Source organism: Ranitomeya imitator, chromosome 4, assembly GCF_032444005.1.
Source record: "Ranitomeya imitator isolate aRanImi1 chromosome 4, aRanImi1.pri, whole genome shotgun sequence".
NCBI lineage: Eukaryota > Metazoa > Chordata > Amphibia > Anura > Dendrobatidae > Ranitomeya > Ranitomeya imitator.
In genome coordinates, this window is record NC_091285.1 from 659,016,468 (window position 1) to 659,034,101 (window position 17,634).

The 17,634-nt window shown below is 41.7% G+C and overlaps 1 protein-coding gene and 1 long non-coding RNA gene across 3 annotated transcripts in view; one reads left to right on the plus strand and one right to left on the minus strand.

Annotated features, from left to right (window-relative positions):
* The first annotated feature begins 5,569 nt into the window (after positions 1 to 5,569).
* The window catches only part of COL5A3 (collagen type V alpha 3 chain), a 305,521-nt gene continuing 293,456 nt past the window's right edge, over positions 5,570 to 17,634 (plus strand). For both annotated transcript variants that reach the window (XM_069767069.1, XM_069767070.1), the window contains exon 1: positions 5,570 to 5,861. In XM_069767069.1, the coding sequence (XP_069623170.1) occupies positions 5,777 to 5,861 (85 nt within the window). In that variant the 5' untranslated portion in view covers positions 5,570 to 5,776. The remainder of the gene's footprint in view (positions 5,862 to 17,634) is intronic.
* Positions 16,889 to 17,612, minus strand: LOC138674334 (uncharacterized). Its single transcript, XR_011320597.1, has 3 exons — positions 17,334 to 17,612; positions 17,183 to 17,242; positions 16,889 to 17,074 (listed from the first exon to the last, which is right to left on the minus strand). It is a non-coding gene; the product is annotated as an uncharacterized lncRNA (long non-coding RNA).

A 17,634-nucleotide genomic window follows, 5' to 3' on the forward strand; every position in this document is an offset into this window, starting at 1 on the left:
TTGTCCAAAGGCATTTATGTGAGTCCACATATTTGGAAACTCATGAAAGTCAACGTGTTTGAAACAACAATCAAAGTCATTGACAAATGGATTCTTTTAAAGAAGTCATGAAGAAATTTCTAGCTAACAGCAAAGATCCAAAATTTAAGTCCATCGTGGAGAACGTGCTGAAACATTTCAAAGCCTTGGGTCGTCTGATGAATTTGAAGTTACATTTTTACAATCCCATATGGACTACTTTCCTGGAAACCTTAGTGCTGTTATCAAAGAACAATGAGTAAGATTTCATTAGGATATCCAGGAGATGGAACGACGATACCAAGGTAGATGGAACATGAACATGATGGGGACTACTGCTGGATGCTTCATGGAGAAGAACCGCAGGCCTTCTATAAGAGAAAAGGTATCAAGAGAACCTTAGAAGAGAGAAAGCTCAAGAATTAATTGCCAATAAAGATGCACAATGAACGTTAAATACTTTTCTATATATAATATTTGGTACATTTTTGGCTACAATAAAGATTTTTCTTGTTCATCTTGCTTGTATGTAATGTCACACTCGTTTTCTGCAAAATCTGTATGTGACGGTTAAAAATAGAAGTGTTTTTTTTTTTTTTTAAATCGGGGCATAAGAAAACATAGGAATCAGTCACTGGATTGGAAAAAAATTCATCAGCCCAAATTTTGCAGACCTGTGTAATTTGCTTTTTACATATAGAAACATAATTTGTTACATAATTTTGCTTGGTCAATGGGGAAATAGAGAAGATAACTAGGTGAATGAATGAATGAATGACTCAACCAGAGTAGAAAATATGAATACATTTAAAATTATCTGATGAATGAATGAGCCTAAAATAATTCGATCACCGAAGAAGAATGAATGAATGAATGAATGCAAACTACTGATGACAAAAAAGAAAATAAATAAATGAAAGATAATTAGATATTGATTAATTGGATGCATATAAAACACAAGAATTGAAGAGTACCAGAGGACAAATGAATGATTGAATGAATTAAAAGGTGAATTACTCAAATAACATCATATAATCAAATTCAATATAATCAACTGAGCAAATATCACAATAGGTACAAATGGACCACAATAAAAAAAAAAAAGAACAGGAATGAAAAAGTGAATGAGGGAACAAATGAATCATTAACTTCACAAGCGGAATAAATGAGTGGATGAAGGAATGATTACGTAAATGAAAAAAATAAATTATGAATGATGAGGAAGATGAGTAAATAATATAACGTGAAAGCGTAAGAACCTGACGTGGAAAGACATATAAATGAATGAATTAATCATTTACAATAAAATAAGTACGTGAATTAGATAACCAGCAGTGATAAGATTAATAACTGAATATACAAGAATATAATAATATAAATATAATAATAATCAGATGTGGATTGACTGAATGAATTTTTGATTGGAAAAACTGACCAAAAACCTAAAGGTACCGTTACACTAAACGACTTACCAATGATCACGACCAGCGATACGACCGGGCCGTGATCGTTGGTAAGTCGTTGTGTGGTCGCTGGGGAGCTGTCACACAGACAGCTCTCTCCAGCGACCAACAACTTCGGCATCGTTGAAACTGTCTTCAACGATGCCGAGGTCCCCGGGTGACCAGGGTAAATATCGGGTTACTAAGTGCAGGGCCGCGCTTAGTAACCCGATATTTACCCTGGTTACCATTGTAAAAGTTAAAATTAAAAAAACAGTACATACTCACATTCCGATGTCTGTCACGTCCCCCGCCGTCAGCTTCCCGCACTAACTGTGTCAGCGCCGGCCGTAAAGCAGAGCACAGCGATGACGTCACCGCTGTGCTCTGCTTTACGGCCGGCGCTGACACAGTCAGTGCGGGAAGCTGACGCCGGGGGACGTAACAGACATTGGAATGTGAGTATGTACTGTTTTTTTTTTTTACTTTTACAATGGTAACCAGGGTAAATATCGGGTTACTAAGCCCTGCACTTAGTAACCCGATATTTACCCTGGTTACCAGTGAATACATCGCTGGATCGGCGTCACACACGGGTGATCAGCGACCAAAAAAAAGGTCCTGATCATTCCCCAGCGACCAACGATCTCCCAGCAGGGGCCTGATCGTTGGTCGCTGTCACGCATAACGATTTCGTTAACGATATCGTTGCTACGTCACAAAAAGCAACGATATCGTTAAAGAAATCGTTATGTGTGACGGTACCTTAAATTCATAGAACAAATGAAGAAAAATAAAAAAGAACCAGAAGAGATAATGGAATGAGTCAAGATGGAGAGGAATATATTGATCCCATGTGTGCACAATATTTATTGTGATGCATTAATATCGCTTTTCGTCTGTGGCATGGGGCTTTAATTTGCTTTTTGGAACAAGGTAAAGAGGCCTCAGCACTTTTATATAAATTAATTCTGTACAAGCCAAAAATTAGGACTTTTCACTTCCATTTTTCAGAGGATCAATCATTGCCACCATATTGAATGTAATTCTGAACATACAGCCCATCACTACTAATGTGTGAGCGTGCTTCTATAGTGAGCAGGCATCAATACTATGTCCCTGCCTTCATCATTCCTGAAGTTGTGAGATAAAAGCTGGAGAAGACAACTGTAAATTATATGGTGAGATCACGTCTTCCATGCCCTACCTGGTGTTTTCCCATGTGATAATTGGCACCTTCACTTTTGCTTCCACATGCAATAAAACCAATGGCTAATAACAGATGTACGTTATGCTTGAAGTCTGTTCATTCAAACTCGTCTGGATGAGAAGCAGCAACTGTCCTGAGAAAACTAAGACAACAGGCGGCCTCTGGATACAAATGTTGGCAACTCTAAAAGTCATGTTGGACCTGTGGACCAAGCATCTTCCAACTTTTTAGAAAGTTGCACCTGAAGTTTGGGAAAAAGTCCATAACAAAAGACCTTGAGGTTCCTAAAGTTGTCTATAAACTTCCATACACAGTCAAGCTTGGTACTGGCCAACGTGCATCTTTCCCGAATAGAGGAAAGGGGACAAAGCTGCTACCAAACATATCCGGTGATGGATTATCTTCTGGGAGAGCTAAAAGATCTCCAATGCAAAATTCAACATGCCCGGTCCTTTTCTACTGCATCACCATCTGTCATGAGACCAACAGATGCATAAGACACACGACCTGTCATGATCTATTTTTGGATTTGTGGCAGCTCTGGTTCCACTCAGTTTAAAACTTTTTTCCTTTTGGACTATTGGGGGTTAATGTCAGTTTCATTCCCCCGCTGGCAATCTGATGGTTACTGCAGTGCTGCTGGGTCAGCTGATGCAGGTGGTGACCACTACCACCACTTTTTAAAAGGTCACCTGATGCATCAGCTGACTGTTGGTGATAGAACAATCTTCAATGACCAAGCCTGAGTGAGGAGCTCTAGGGGTGCAGTGGTGCTTCTGCTGGGTTCATTATCCTGGTGCCTTTGTTCTTTTGCTTTGCAGCAAAGAAAGCTAAGAATTTATTTCCTCATCCCTTTCGTGTTTGTCACTTTCCCCCATGTGTTAATATCTGCAGTGGTGCGGCTAGTGCCCATCGCCGGCCAGTGCACTAGCCAGGGCAGTTAGGTGACAGGGACAAGGTATCCTGACGATGGCGGGGGGAAGGACCCACATAGGGCATTAGGGGAGTGCAGGCTCAGGCTTAGTTTGAGCTCAGGTGGTGACCATTCCCCATTCCCTACGGGTAAGGCCTTCCTCTCACCGATACCGTTGTATGTGTATTGTACATTTAGCTGACCGACCATCCGTTGTGTCGGGTCACACCGTGACACGACTCATCCAAATTAGTAGGTTGGGCTGACTTAAACAATAACAGCAAAAACTGGCCACTTTCAACTTGGTGATAGGTCCTCTTTAAAAAGGAGCCGTTGCCGTAATTATGTAAATTTTTTTAACCACCGTTCTCTAGAATCCGAAGTTGTTTTTGCTTTGTTTTTATGCCTCTGTGTTCCTGAGATGTGGCCTCCTCTTAATTGTATGTGAAGCTAGTCTTTTTAGTCAAGTAGGGAATATCCTTAACTTTTCTGTGTGGACATTTCCATGAAGGCCACACTTATTTGGATAACAAGTCAATGTTTACATACAGAGAAGAGGAGGCCATATCTCAAAAATGGAGAGGCGCAGGAACAATAGAAAGAAAATCATCGGATTCAGGAGAACAGAAACATTTACACCAGGTTAAAAAATAAATCACACGTTTATTCAAAATTGTCCAGTCCCCTTCATAGTCCTTAAAAAGTTAATATCATTATAAAAGAAGGAAGCAAAATTTACTACTAGAACCCTCCACCACTAAATCGATGATTTCTGACATAACTGGAAGAGATGATGTCCTGACCACCTACAACCTGATGGCTAAGGCCACTGATAGGCTACTGGGTAATATGAATGGTGGTTGGAACGTCATCACTTCTGTTTCTGACAGAGACTAACAGAGTGACAGTGAAGAATGATTTGTCAGAGCGGCAGAAGACCACTCTTTAAGACTTGGTTGGTGAAGTGGTCGAAGTTGGTTCCTGGTTAAAACATCCATATTGCGAACATTCATCTGGTGAACTATCCTCTGGCTGGCAGAGCCATACACATTGTGAGTTAATATCAGCCGTTATCATTGTTCAAGTTGCTTATACATGTCAAATTATTTGTTCTACTTTCGACAGAGACTGACGGAGTGGCAGTGCTGCAACCCAAGATGTTTCCACAGAGCAGCAGAGGACCACCCTTTAAGACTTAGCAGTGGTTTACTTCATGGTTGAGCAACCATTCCATTATCGCTCATCTGGTGACCCATCGTTTGGCCGGCACAGCCATACACTTTATTACGTCATATTGGCCGTTATGGTTTTTCATTTGCCCACACATGTCCAATTCTTTCTACTTCTGACAGAAACCAACAAAGTGGCAGTGCTGCAATGCAGGACGAATTGACAGAACAGCAGAGGACTACCCTTTAGGACTTGGTTTAGTGAAGTAGTAGAACTTGGTTTATGGTTGAATGACGATTCAATGAACGTTCATCTGGTGAACCATAATTTGGCGAACACAGCCATGCACATTTTTAGGTGGTATTGGCCATTCAAATTGTCCATACATGTCCAGTGCACTGGTAGAGTAATGGCTGATGTGTTACCTGAAGCGACATATGTTATTGATCTTTCTCGGGACTATCATTCATGTTCATCTATCAGGCAAAGAGTTGACTGCGTTCTAGATAATCCTTCGTTGTTATAGTCCCACCCGAGGAACGTATGTTATGGTTAGTGTAATAAGTGCGGGCGCCATAAGAGAAATCCAGGGCAGATAAGGATGAGGACCCTGGAGGCTTGAGATGAGGTGACACCAGATAGCTGAGGAACTGTCTGAGATACAAGGCAGAGGGCAACTTGAAGTCCTAGTAAAAAGTGAAAGAGGTGGTGGTGTGTGTGTGTGTGTGGGGGGTTATTGTTGAAAAGTTTGTACTAAATGAATAGAGAAAAGCAGAAAGGGGGGTTATGAGAGGGAGAGCGAGAAGGAGGGAGGGACAGACAGAAGAGGACACACAGCCAGACAGAACAGAGTGCAAGAAAACTGATACCACAGAGGGAGAACTTAGCCAAAGGCGAACACTCATCTCTCTCCCTTGTCTCCGCACACATGGATACCTAGTAGAGTGACTGCGGATTACCGCCCTATGTCCCCCGTGTGTGTACATACAACTTCTGCATAGACGCTCGCTGCTATCCTGCGCTATGGAAAGGTGGATACTATCATGGGACTGCTGGAAAGTCACGGTGCTGCTCCTGGTCCTGCAGAGATTCTGCACTGTGAGAACAGGTACAGTCCTATTGCATGCCGCATCTATGTGCACAGTGCAACTGCAAAGATACATTACTTTTGAATGGGTAAAGCAAGCAGATATAGCAGAGCTGGAGTGGTCAGAGCTAAATCGAGTAGGTGGATTACCTGCAGTCCTATGTAAAACCACATTGTGATATCACCATCGGTTGTTGCAGAATCAGCACCACTAAGTCATAATACTAGATTAGAAGAGCTGTATTTGTCATTTCGCCGGTGCTGCATCAGAGTCAGAATAAAGCTTTAGAGTTACTAGCAGTCCTATGTAAATCTTTAGATAAAAATAAAAATGTACTAGTGATTTATTTACTCATTTTGCATTTTGATGTAGCAGAGCTGGATTTGCCATTTAACTATTAGTGTGTATTATTCATGAATCAGTTGTTGCAAAAAGTGTATTTGCAGTCCCATGCAAAAACACTGATAACGCATGTATATCCACTTTTACATACATATGATTTTGGATATGAAAAGAACTGAGTGCAACATGTATAGTGATAAATCTGAAAGAAGAAGGAGATATGTAGCAGAGCTAAATGTGTGTTTTCTCTATTAGAGCATCATCACACCTGCAGTCCTATGCAAAAGCAAACGCAACAGTGTCAAATGATACATGGAATGTAATTAGATATGATTAATACAGATGTGGCAGAGCTAAATGTAGCTTATCAAGTACTATCTATGAAATTAAAAATAAGATTGGATTTGGCATAACACTATTTGGGATGCATCATTGCACATAATGATAAGTTTCCGACTCAAGATAACGCTGTAGGATTACCTGTAGTCCCATGTAAAAACAAATATTCTGATAGACCAATGTGATGTGCCAATTGGCAAAGTCAGCTCTGCTATATTGGAAACAAACACGTGCCTTAAGTCCGAAAATTTGTTCAAAGGTTCATATCTAGACTTCATATTTGTCTGCAGTCTGAGGCTCCATAGCTGTTGTGAAAGAACAACTCCTACACTGACATGGCATGCTGGGAATTGTAGTTTCACAATTATTATATTATTTCAGCGGGGGTTTATATCTATGGTGAACTGGTGACGCTCTCCTTGTTAAAGGTCAAGTTAGAAGTCAAAATCAAGATTACTTGTCAGTGGCTGCAATACCAGTCCTAGCAGCAGAGCAGTATATGTAGCCTGAAGATGGCGGGAGAGATATAATGCATTGGAGTTATAATGCAGCATATAATGTAGAGGAGCTCTAGTACAGGGGAGATATAATGTAGAGGAGCTCTAGTGCAGGGCAAATATAATGTAGAGGAGCTCTAGTACAGAGGAGATATAATGTAGATGAGCTCTAGTACAGGGGAGATATAATGTAGAGGAGCTCTAGTACAGGGGAGATATAATGTAGAGGAGCTCAAGTACAGAGGAGATAAAATGTAGGGGAGCTCTAGTACAGGGGAGATATAATGTAGAGGAGCTCTAGTGCAGGGCAGATATAATGTAGAGGAGCTCTAGTACAGGGGAGATATAATGTAGAGGAGCTCTAGTACAGGGGAGATATAATGTAGAGGAGCTCTAGTACAGGGGAGATATAATGTAGAGGAGCTCTAGTGCAGGGGAGGTATAATGTAGAGGAGCTCTAGTACAGGGGAGGTATAATGTAGAGGAGCTCTAGTACAGGAGAGATATAATGTAGAGGAGCTCTAGTGCAGGGTAGATATAATGTAGAGGAGATCAAGTACAGAGGAGATAAAATGTAGAGGAGCTCTAGTACAGGGGAGATATAATGTGGAGGAGCTCTAGTGCAGGGTAGATATAATGTAGAGGAGCTCAAGTACAGAGGAGATAAAATGTAGAGGAGCTCTAGTACAGGGGAGATATAATGTAGAGGAGCTCTAGTACAGGGGAGATATAATGTAGAGGAGCTCTAGTACAGGGGAGATATAATGTAGAGGAGCTCTAGTACAGAGGAGATATAATGTAGAGGAGCTCTAGTACAGGGGAGATATAATGTAGAGGAGCTCTAGTACAGGGGAGATATAATGTAGAGGAGCTCTAGTGCAGGGGAGATATAATGTAGAGGAGCTCTAATACAGGGGAGATATAATGTAGAGGAGCTCTAGTACAGAGGAGATATAATGTAGAGGAGCTCTAGTACAGAGGAGATATAATGTAGAGGAGCTCTAGTGCAGGGGAGATATAATGTAGAGGAGCTCTAGTGCAGGGCAGATATAATGTAGAGGAGCTCTAGTACAGAGGAGATATAATGTAGAGGAGCTCTAGTACAGGGGAGATATAATGTAGAGGAGCTCTAGTACAAGGGAGATATAATGTAGAGGAGCTCTAGTGCAGGGCAGATATAATGTAGAGGAGCTCTAGTAGAGGTGAAATATAATGTAGAGGAGCTGTAGTATAGGGGAGATATAATGTAGAGGAGCTCTAGTGCAGGGCAGATATAATGTAGAGGAGCTCTAGTACAGAGGAGATATAATGTAGAGGAGCTCTAGTACAGGGGAGATATAATGTAGAGGAACTCTAGTACAGGGGAGATATAATGTAGAGGAGCTCTAGTGCAGGGCACATATAATGTAGAGGAGCTCTAGTACAGAGGAGATATAATGTAGAGGAGCTCTAGTGCAGGGCAGATATAATGTAGAGGAGCTCTAGTACAGAGGAGATATAATGTAGAGGAGCTCTAGTGCAGGGGAGATATAATGTAGAGGAGCTCTAGTATAGGGGAAATATAATGTAGAGGAGCTCTAGTACAGGGGAGATATAATGTAGAGGAGCTCTAGTGCAGGGCAGATATAATGTAGAGGAGCTCTAGTACAGGGGAGATATAATGTAGAGGAGCTCTAGTGCAGGGCAGATATAATGTAGAGGAGCTCTAGTACAGAGGAGATATAATGTAGAGGAGCTCTAGTACAGGGGAGATATAATGTAGAGGAGCTCTAGTGCAGGGTAGATATAATGTAGAGGAGATCAAGTACAGAGGAGATAAAATGTAGAGGAGCTCTAGTACAGGGGAGATATAATGTAGAAGAGCTCTAGTACAGGGGAGATATAATGTAGAGGAGCTCTAGTACAGGGGAGATATAATGTAGAGGAGCTCTAGTACAGAGGAGATATAATGTAGAGGAGCTCTAGTACAGGGGAGATATAATGTAGAGGAGCTCTAGTACAGGGGAGATATAATGTAGAGGAGCTCTAGTGCAGGGGAGATATAATGTAGAGGAGCTCTAATACAGGGGAGATATAATGTAGAGGAGCTCTAGTACAGAGGAGATATAATGTAGAGGAGCTCTAGTACAGAGGAGATATAATGTAGAGGAGCTCTAGTGCAGGGGAGATATAATGTAGAGGAGCTCTAGTGCAGGGCAGATATAATGTAGAGGAGCTCTAGTACAGAGGAGATATAATGTAGAGGAGCTCTAGTACAGGGGAGATATAATGTAGAGGAGCTCTAGTACAAGGGAGATATAATGTAGAGGAGCTCTAGTGCAGGGCAGATATAATGTAGAGGAGCTCTAGTACAGGGGAGATATAATGTAGAGGAGCTCTAGTACAGGGGAGATGTAATGTAGAGGAGCTCTAGTGCAGGGCACATATAATGAAGAGGAGCTCTAGTACAGAGGAGATATAATGTAGAGGAGCTCTAGTGCAGGGCAGATATAATGTAGAGGAGCTCTAGTACAGAGGAGATATAATGTAGAGGAGCTCTAGTGCAGGGGAGATATAATGTAGAGGAGCTCTAGTATAGGGGAAATATAATGTAGAGGAGCTCTAGTACAGGGGAGATATAATGTAGAGGAGCTCTAGTACAGGGGAGATATAATGTAGAGGAGCTCTAGTACAGGGGAGATATAATGTAGAGGAGCTCAAATACAGGGGAGATATAATGTAGAGGAGCTCTAGTGCAGAGGAGATATAATGTAGAGGAGCTCTAGTACAGGGGAGATATAATGTAGAGGAGCTCTAGTGCAGAGGAGATATAATGTAGATGAGCTCTAGTGCAGGGGAGATATAATGTAGAGGAGCTCTAGTACAGGGGAGATATAATGTAGAGGAGCTCTAGTACAGGGGAGTTATAATGTAGAGGAGCTCTAGTGCAGAGGAGATATAATGTAGAGGAGCTCTAGTACAGGGGAGATATAATGTAGAGGAGCTCTAGTGCAGGGGAGATATAATGTAGAGGAGCTCTAGTGCAGGGGAGATATAATGTAGAGGAGCTCTAGTACAGAGGAGATATAATGTAGAGGAGCTCTAGTACAGGGGAAATATAATGTAGAGGAGCTCTAGTACAGAGGAGATATAATGTAGAGGAGCTCTAGTACAGGGGAAATATAATGTAGAGGAGCTCTAGTACATGGGAGATATAATGTAGAGGAGCTCTAGTACAGGGGAGATATAATGTAGAGGAGCTCTAGTACAGGGGAGATATAATGTAGAGGAGCTCTAGTACAGGGGAGATATAATGTAGAGGAGCTCTAGTACAGAGGAGATATAATGTAGAGGAGCTCTAGTACAGGGGAGATATAATGTAGAGGAGCTCTAGTACAGGGGAGATATAATGTAGAGGAGCTCTAGTACAGGGGAGATATAATGTAGAGGAGCTCTAGTGCAGAGGAGATATAATGTAGAGGAGCTCTAGTACAGAGGAGATATAATGTAGAGGAGCTCTAGTGCAGGGGAGATATAATGTAGAGGAGCTCTAGTACAGGGGAGATATAATGTAGAGGAGCTCTATTACAGGGGAGATATAATGTAGAGGAGCTCTAGTACAGGGGAGATATAATGTAGAGGAGCTCTAGTGCAGAGGAGATATAATGTAGAGAAGCTCTAGTACAGAGGAGATATAATGTAGAGGAGCTCTAGTGCAGGGGAGATATAATGTAGAGGAGCTCTAGTACAGGGGTTATATAATGTAGAGGAGCTCTAGTGCAGGGGAGATATAATGTAGAGGAGCTCTAGTGCAGGGGAGATATAATGTAGAGGAGCTCTAGTACAGGGGAGATATAATGTAGAGGAGCTCTAGTACAGGGGAGATATAATGTACAGGAGCTCTAGTACAGGGGAGATATAATGTAGAGGAGCTCTAGTGCAGAGGAGATATAATGTAGAGGAGCTCTAGTACAGGGGAGATATAATGTAGAGGAGCTCTAGTGCAGGGGAGATATAATGTAGAGGAGCTCTAGTACAGGGGAGATATCATGTAGAGGAACTCTAGTACAGGGGAGATATAATGTAGAGGAGCTCTAGTACAGGGCAGATATAATGTAGAGGAGCTCTACTACAGGGGAGATATAACGTAGAGAAGCTCTAGTACAGAGGAGATATAATGTAGAGGAGCTCTAGTGCAGGGGAGATATAATGTAGAGGAGCTCTAGTGCAGGGGAGATATAATGTAGAGGAGCTCTAGTACAGGGGAGATATAATGTAGAGGAGCTCTAGTACAGGGGAGATATAATGTACAGGAGCTCTAGTACAGGGGAGATATAATGTAGAGGAGCTCTAGTGCAGATGAGATATAATGTAGAGGAGCTCTAGTACAGAGGAGATATAATGTAGAGGAGTTCTAGTGCAGAGGAGATATAATGTAGAGGAGTTCTAGTGCAGGGGAGATATAATGTAGAGGAGCTCTAGTACAGGGGAGATATAATGTAGAGGAGCTCTAGTACAGGGGAGATATAATGTAGAGGAGCTCTAGTGCAGGGGAGATATAATGTAGAGGAGCTCTAGTGCAGGGGAGATATAATGTAGAGGAGCTCTAGTACAGGGGAGATATAATGTAGAGGAGCTCTAGTACAGGCGAGATATAATGTAGAGGAGCTCTAGTGCAGGGGAGATATAATGTAGCGGAGCTCTAGTACAGGGGAGATATAATGTAGAGGAGCTCTAGTACAGGGGAGATATAATGTAGAGGAGCTCTAGTACAGGGGAGATATAATGTAGAGGAGCTCTAGTACAGGGGAGATATAATGTAGAGGAGCTCTAGTGCAGGGGAGATATAATGTAGAGGAGCTCTAGTACAGGGGAGATATAATGTAGAGGAGCTCTAGTGCAGGGGAGATATAATGTAGAGGAGTTCTAGTGCAGAGGAGATATAATGTAGAGGAGCTCTAGTACAGAGGAGATATAATGTAGAGGAGCTCTAGTACAGAGGAGATATAATGTAGAGGAGCTCTAGTACAGGGGAGATATAATGTAGAGGAGCTCTAGTACAGGGGAGATATAATGTAGAGGAGCTCTAGTACAGGGGAGATATAATGTAGAGGAGCTCTAGTGCAGGGGAGATATAATGTAGAGGAGCTCTAGTACAGGGGAGATATAATGTAGAGGAGCTCTAGTGCAGGGGAGATATAATGTAGAGGAGTTCTAGTGCAGAGGAGATATAATGTAGAGGAGCTCTAGTGCAGGGGAGATATAATGTAGAGGAGCTCTAGTACAGGGGAGATATAATGTAGAGGAGCTCTAGTACAGGGGAGATATAATGTAGAGGAGCTCTAGTGCAGGGGAGATATAATGTAGAGGAGCTCTAGTACAGGGGAGATATAATGTAGAGGAGCTCTAGTGCAGGGGAGATATAATGTAGAGGAGCTCTAGTGCAGCGGAGATGTAATGGAGAGCTCTGTCTTGCTCCTGGCACTTGCAGTGCTGTCATCATGTCGAAAGCATGGCAGAGTCGCTAAGCTCAGTTACTGGCTGCAGTGCTGGCTGCTGGTGTGATGTCAGCGCAGCAAACAATGACAGACCTGGAGCAGCGATGGAGGCGTGATGAGAAGGGTGAGTAAAGGACAGTTTAATTTTAAAAAAAAACTGCAGCCTGACGAAAAAAGTTTTCTGAAATGCTAATGTGTATTTGGTCCTGTCAATAAAGCTACTTTGAATTTGAATTGATTACAGCTACACCTGGGCCATTACGCCTACAGGCCCACAAGTAACAAAATAGGAGAGCAGCCACTCTAGATGGAGCTATATTATTACATGTAGATCTAATACAACATTTATTTGTCTTCGGTGTAGATTTTGCCAAGTTGATGGAGTGGGGCCCGGACACTGGTCCCTGCGCTTAATTATTGTGACACGTTGCTGCACTCTTTGGTTTGTAAGACTATTAACACCAGATTCTATATTTTTTCTGGATGTCTCTCGCTTTAGTGCAGATATCAGGAGTTCTTGGCTCCTAAGGCTACTGCATCCAGCCTGGTGATGTCGTTCAAGTGGGCCAATTGACTGGCTAAATGTCAACAGCTATCATCAGGTTGTAAACCATACAACTACTAGACCCCACCATGTAAACAGGGGCCCGTGGCCCTCAAAACTTTACCCATTCAGGGCATCACTTGGATCAACCATTCCACAATAAAGCTTGTGGAGACATTGTAGAAGGCATCTCTGTAGAAGTTATGGTGGATACGTGAAAGTGAAGGCTGGTTTCCCGTAGACTTGAGTCTGAGTATGTTGCTTTTAGTATCTGGTGTGACCCCCTTGTGCAGCAATAGCTGCATCTAAACGTTTCCGGTAATTGTTTATTAGTCCTGCAGATCAGTTTGTGGGAATTTTAGCCCATTCTTCTGTATAAAACAGCTTCACCTCTGTTATGTTGGTGGTTTCTCCCATGAACTGCTCGCACAACGTTTCTATAGGATTAAGGGCAGGACTGTGACTTGGACATTCCAGAGCTTTAACTTTATTCTTCTTTAACCCTTCTTTTGTAGAATGACTTGTCTGCTTTGGGTCGCTGTCTCGTTTCTTGACCCATGTTCTCTCCTGATTCAGCTCATGGACAGATGTCCTGACATTTTCCTTTAGAATTTGCTAGTATATTTCATAATTTATTGCTCCATCAATGATCCCAGGTGTCCTGGCCCACATGCAGAATTAGAGGCCCAAACTGTCATAGTGCCATGACCGTGTTTCACAGCTGGTTTAAGATTTTTATGCCGTACTGCAGTGTTATTTAACATTTCTCATTTAAACTAATAAGTTTTATTTTGGCCTCATCCATACAAAAAATGTCTTCTGGCTTGTCCTCATGATCTCTAGCAAACTGCAGAAGGGCAGCAATATTCCTTTGGGAGAGCATTAGCTTTCTCCTTACAATCCTGTAATTCACATCATTGTTGTTCTGAGTCCTCCTGATGGTGGACTCATGAAAATTAACCCTATCTAATGTGAGAGAGGCCTTAAGTCACTTAGTGCTTACCTTGGGTTCCTTTGTGACCGTGCTGGCTCTTGAAGTGAGGGTAATAATAGTCTTGAATTTACACAATTTTTTCACAATCTCTCTGATTGTGTATTGGTAATGTCCCAGCACTTTAGGGATGGTTTTGTAACCTGTTATAGCCTCATGAGTATTAACAACTCTTGCCACTCACCGACATGTGATTTTGCACCATTTTTCTGAAAGAAGAAAAAAAGACAACTTCTTGTGTTTTTGACTCAGTTGCTTGATTTTATTCTCTTAATCAATGTTTTAGGACATGATGTGATAATCTGATGTAGTTTTAGGTCAAATTTAGTTCCTAGGCCCATTGCCCGCACCCACTCACTCTGGGATTGAACTGGTCCTTTTAATTGGGTACATCTTGGCTGCTCTGCCACAGAGGAAAAGAGCAGTAACAACAGTAGGCAGTATTGATGACATATCATTGCATGTCATGAGAAATCCAAAATTCAATTACAGTATGGAGTTGAAGGAGACCTTGGTTTAAGTTGTGGGTCAGGGCCCATGAGCTTCATTGTTTGTCTGTGATCATCCGTATGGTCACAAAATCTTTTAGGGCTTGCAATGCACACACTGTCACGACTTCACTATATTTGCAGTGCGAATGGACAGTCACATGGCTGCACATGTGATTTACTTTTAGTTGAGGTCCTGTGCGGACTACATTATTATCCACTTCTCTCAACAGAACTGATCCACTTCTCTCTGATAAAAAAGAGATCTCTTCGGTTGGTTCGCAAAAAAGGGATTATGGGGTCAAACTTCTTTTGGTTGGTGTTGACAGGCTAGTGGCCCAGAAATTAGACTCCATAAATAATGACCATAATTTATGGGAATGCCATCAAATACAGGTGATATGCACTGTATAGCAAAAATAGTCAGAGGGTGGCACCACATGTAGTATAATAAGGGAGGGTCACTGTATTATTCTGAAACCATTAAACTTTGTGCCAATTTCCAGTGTGAAACCATTAAAGAGGTATTCCCATCTCCAAAATATGTAGTAAGTATAATAATAATATTAGCAGATACCGCCAATTAGAAATGTAGTATAGTTCTTCTGACAAGCTATGTTGCTTGCGCCATGTACAGGGCATTGCTTAGTATGCTCATATCCTTAGGTAAAACACTGAATTCTTTGAGGACTTTTCAGAGCAGAAATTCAGAGCGGAGACTCTCCAAATCCTCTTCTAAACCTCTAAGCTTCTCTCAAAGTTTGGAGTTTCTGCTCAGTATCACCATATTTGCTGAGTTCTTTCAGCAAAAAACTGAACTGAAACTCCAGTTTTTGGCGGAGTTTTGAGTTTTTGAGGAGCATTTGGAGAGTTTCCCCTTTGAATTTCTGTTCTAAAAACTTCTGAAAAAAAATCAGTGTGCCCTAAGGGAGAGGTGCACACAACATGTTCAAGACACCGGCAAACCCGCTGAGGTTTTCCTAGGCGAAGCTGCTTCAAGAAAAAGCTGGCAGTCTTTTTCCGGAAGAGGCTTTACTTGCGGTTTGCACATCATGTTTTTTCAATAAGTTAAACTATATTTAACAAGTTTTGAAAAACACCTGGTGGAAAAAAAAGAAAGTAGATTCTACTAGATATTTTTGAAGAAGTTTCCACTTGAAAAATTTGATGCTTTTTGTACTCCACAAAAATTTTGTGTGAACATAACATAAATAGAACATAAACAGCAGGTGAATACGTGGACTGGTGAGAGCTGAATTTCACATAAATCAGAAAGTCTCGTAATGTCAACAGATTCTCTCAGTAGCACAACCTCGGGTTCTGGTCCTGTAACTTCAAGTAATTTTATCTGAGCCGTAAAAAGTGGTTGTCACACTGTTATGGTACATCAGTGGCTGGCCTGATGATGTTGCATATGCTCGTTTATTACTCTACAAAAGATTTGGTTAACACCTGATATCCCGTGTCTTATGTCTATTTCATTTTACGTATAATTTATTAGTAGTAATATGCCACAGGATGTTTGTGTGCAGAGTTTATATTGAAGCGCTACTCCTTTAAACTTGGCGCCATGTTTGGAAATGTATGCCAACGATGGATCCTTAGGCCCCCGACAAGGGATTTGACCCCAGTATCCAAGTTTGACCTGAGGGAGAGCAGCATTCATCTGGTCTGAAGTCACCTGAGAGCACTATCTCAGAAGAGCAGTGTTCCACGAGACTTGATATAAGGGACTCCTCATGGCAGTTGCTCCCATACTAAAATGTTGTCCGGCTTGGAGCTCTATACAGAGCTCAGTGATATCCAGTTGCCGAGTTAGCCCAGTGGTCCAGAGCACAGTAGCAGAAGTCGTGTGGGAGCTATGATTGGAGCTGATGGTGTCCAGTTTGAATAACCACTTGAGATGCGTGTGATGGAGCTGTAAGGTAGCCCCGAGGTCCATTATAGGGCAGATCTGAAGGAGACATTGCTGTTATGGCTGTTTCTAAAGAACCACCAGTGTGATGATCATCTATGTTAAATTCTGTTGCTAAACCACTTCACACCTAAGACATCTTATGTATGATTTGCTGTAGTCCTTTTCTTAGAAGTTTGCGCCACTTGGATGATGTTCTATCTTTTCCGGGAGTCTGCGAGGTCTGCCCCTTTTTGAAGCCTTCTAGATGTTTGCGTAGAGTTGGCACATATAGCTGTTCCTGAGTTCATCCTGCTGGGTCTGTCATTATTTGTCCACGTATAGGCTAGGTTCACATTGCGTCAAGTACATGGCGTCAAACGGATGCGTTAAACGCATGTACAGAAACGGAGCAAAAATATGTGAAATTCGTCGTCACGGTAACGCTAGCGTTAACGCATGTGATCGCGTTTTTTCATTTTGATGTCCGTTTACGAAGTATCCGTTTGTCTGCGTTTGTCACTGTCAATAAAGTTGTTCTTTTTTTTTTGTTGGTAAATATTGGATAGAATATTTCTATTTTATATTTACCACTGGCAGTTGTGGCGACGACAGACGGCTAGGGACCTTTTTTCTTTTTTTGTCCTCCTTGTGCCACAACCTATTGTGTATGTAAAATGTAAAAAAAAATATTTTAACATTAAATAATGTTAACATTCATTGGATCAATAAATTTATGCCTGAAAAATTCAACATGTGTGCTATGTACCTTTGTTGTTTTTGCGTGTTTTTTTGGGGGAGGTCTAACAGCCTTGGGCTCAGAAGACTCCTATTCACAATAAAACAATAAACAGGATTGTTATGCCTAGCTCAATACAATGGAGTTTCACACAACATGGTTTTTTAAAGTGCAAGCCTACCGACTCAGAAGAAAAAATCGCAGACACGCTGCTGCTGCTGACATCTGTATCCGACATCTGTGTGCAACAAAACAATACATTTTTAGTACACACACATCCGACGGACATTACAGACTCCCATGATGTATACAGAGATATATAATATATAGAAATGTACTTACAATTTAGCTACGGCAAAACACTCTGTCACGTGCAGGAGACTTTGTGTGAGTGGGATATTTTAATGGCCGAAGTCACATTTCCTGTCACATGACCACATGTGACCACCTTCAAAAGCTATTAAAACGTGTGGTTCTATTTG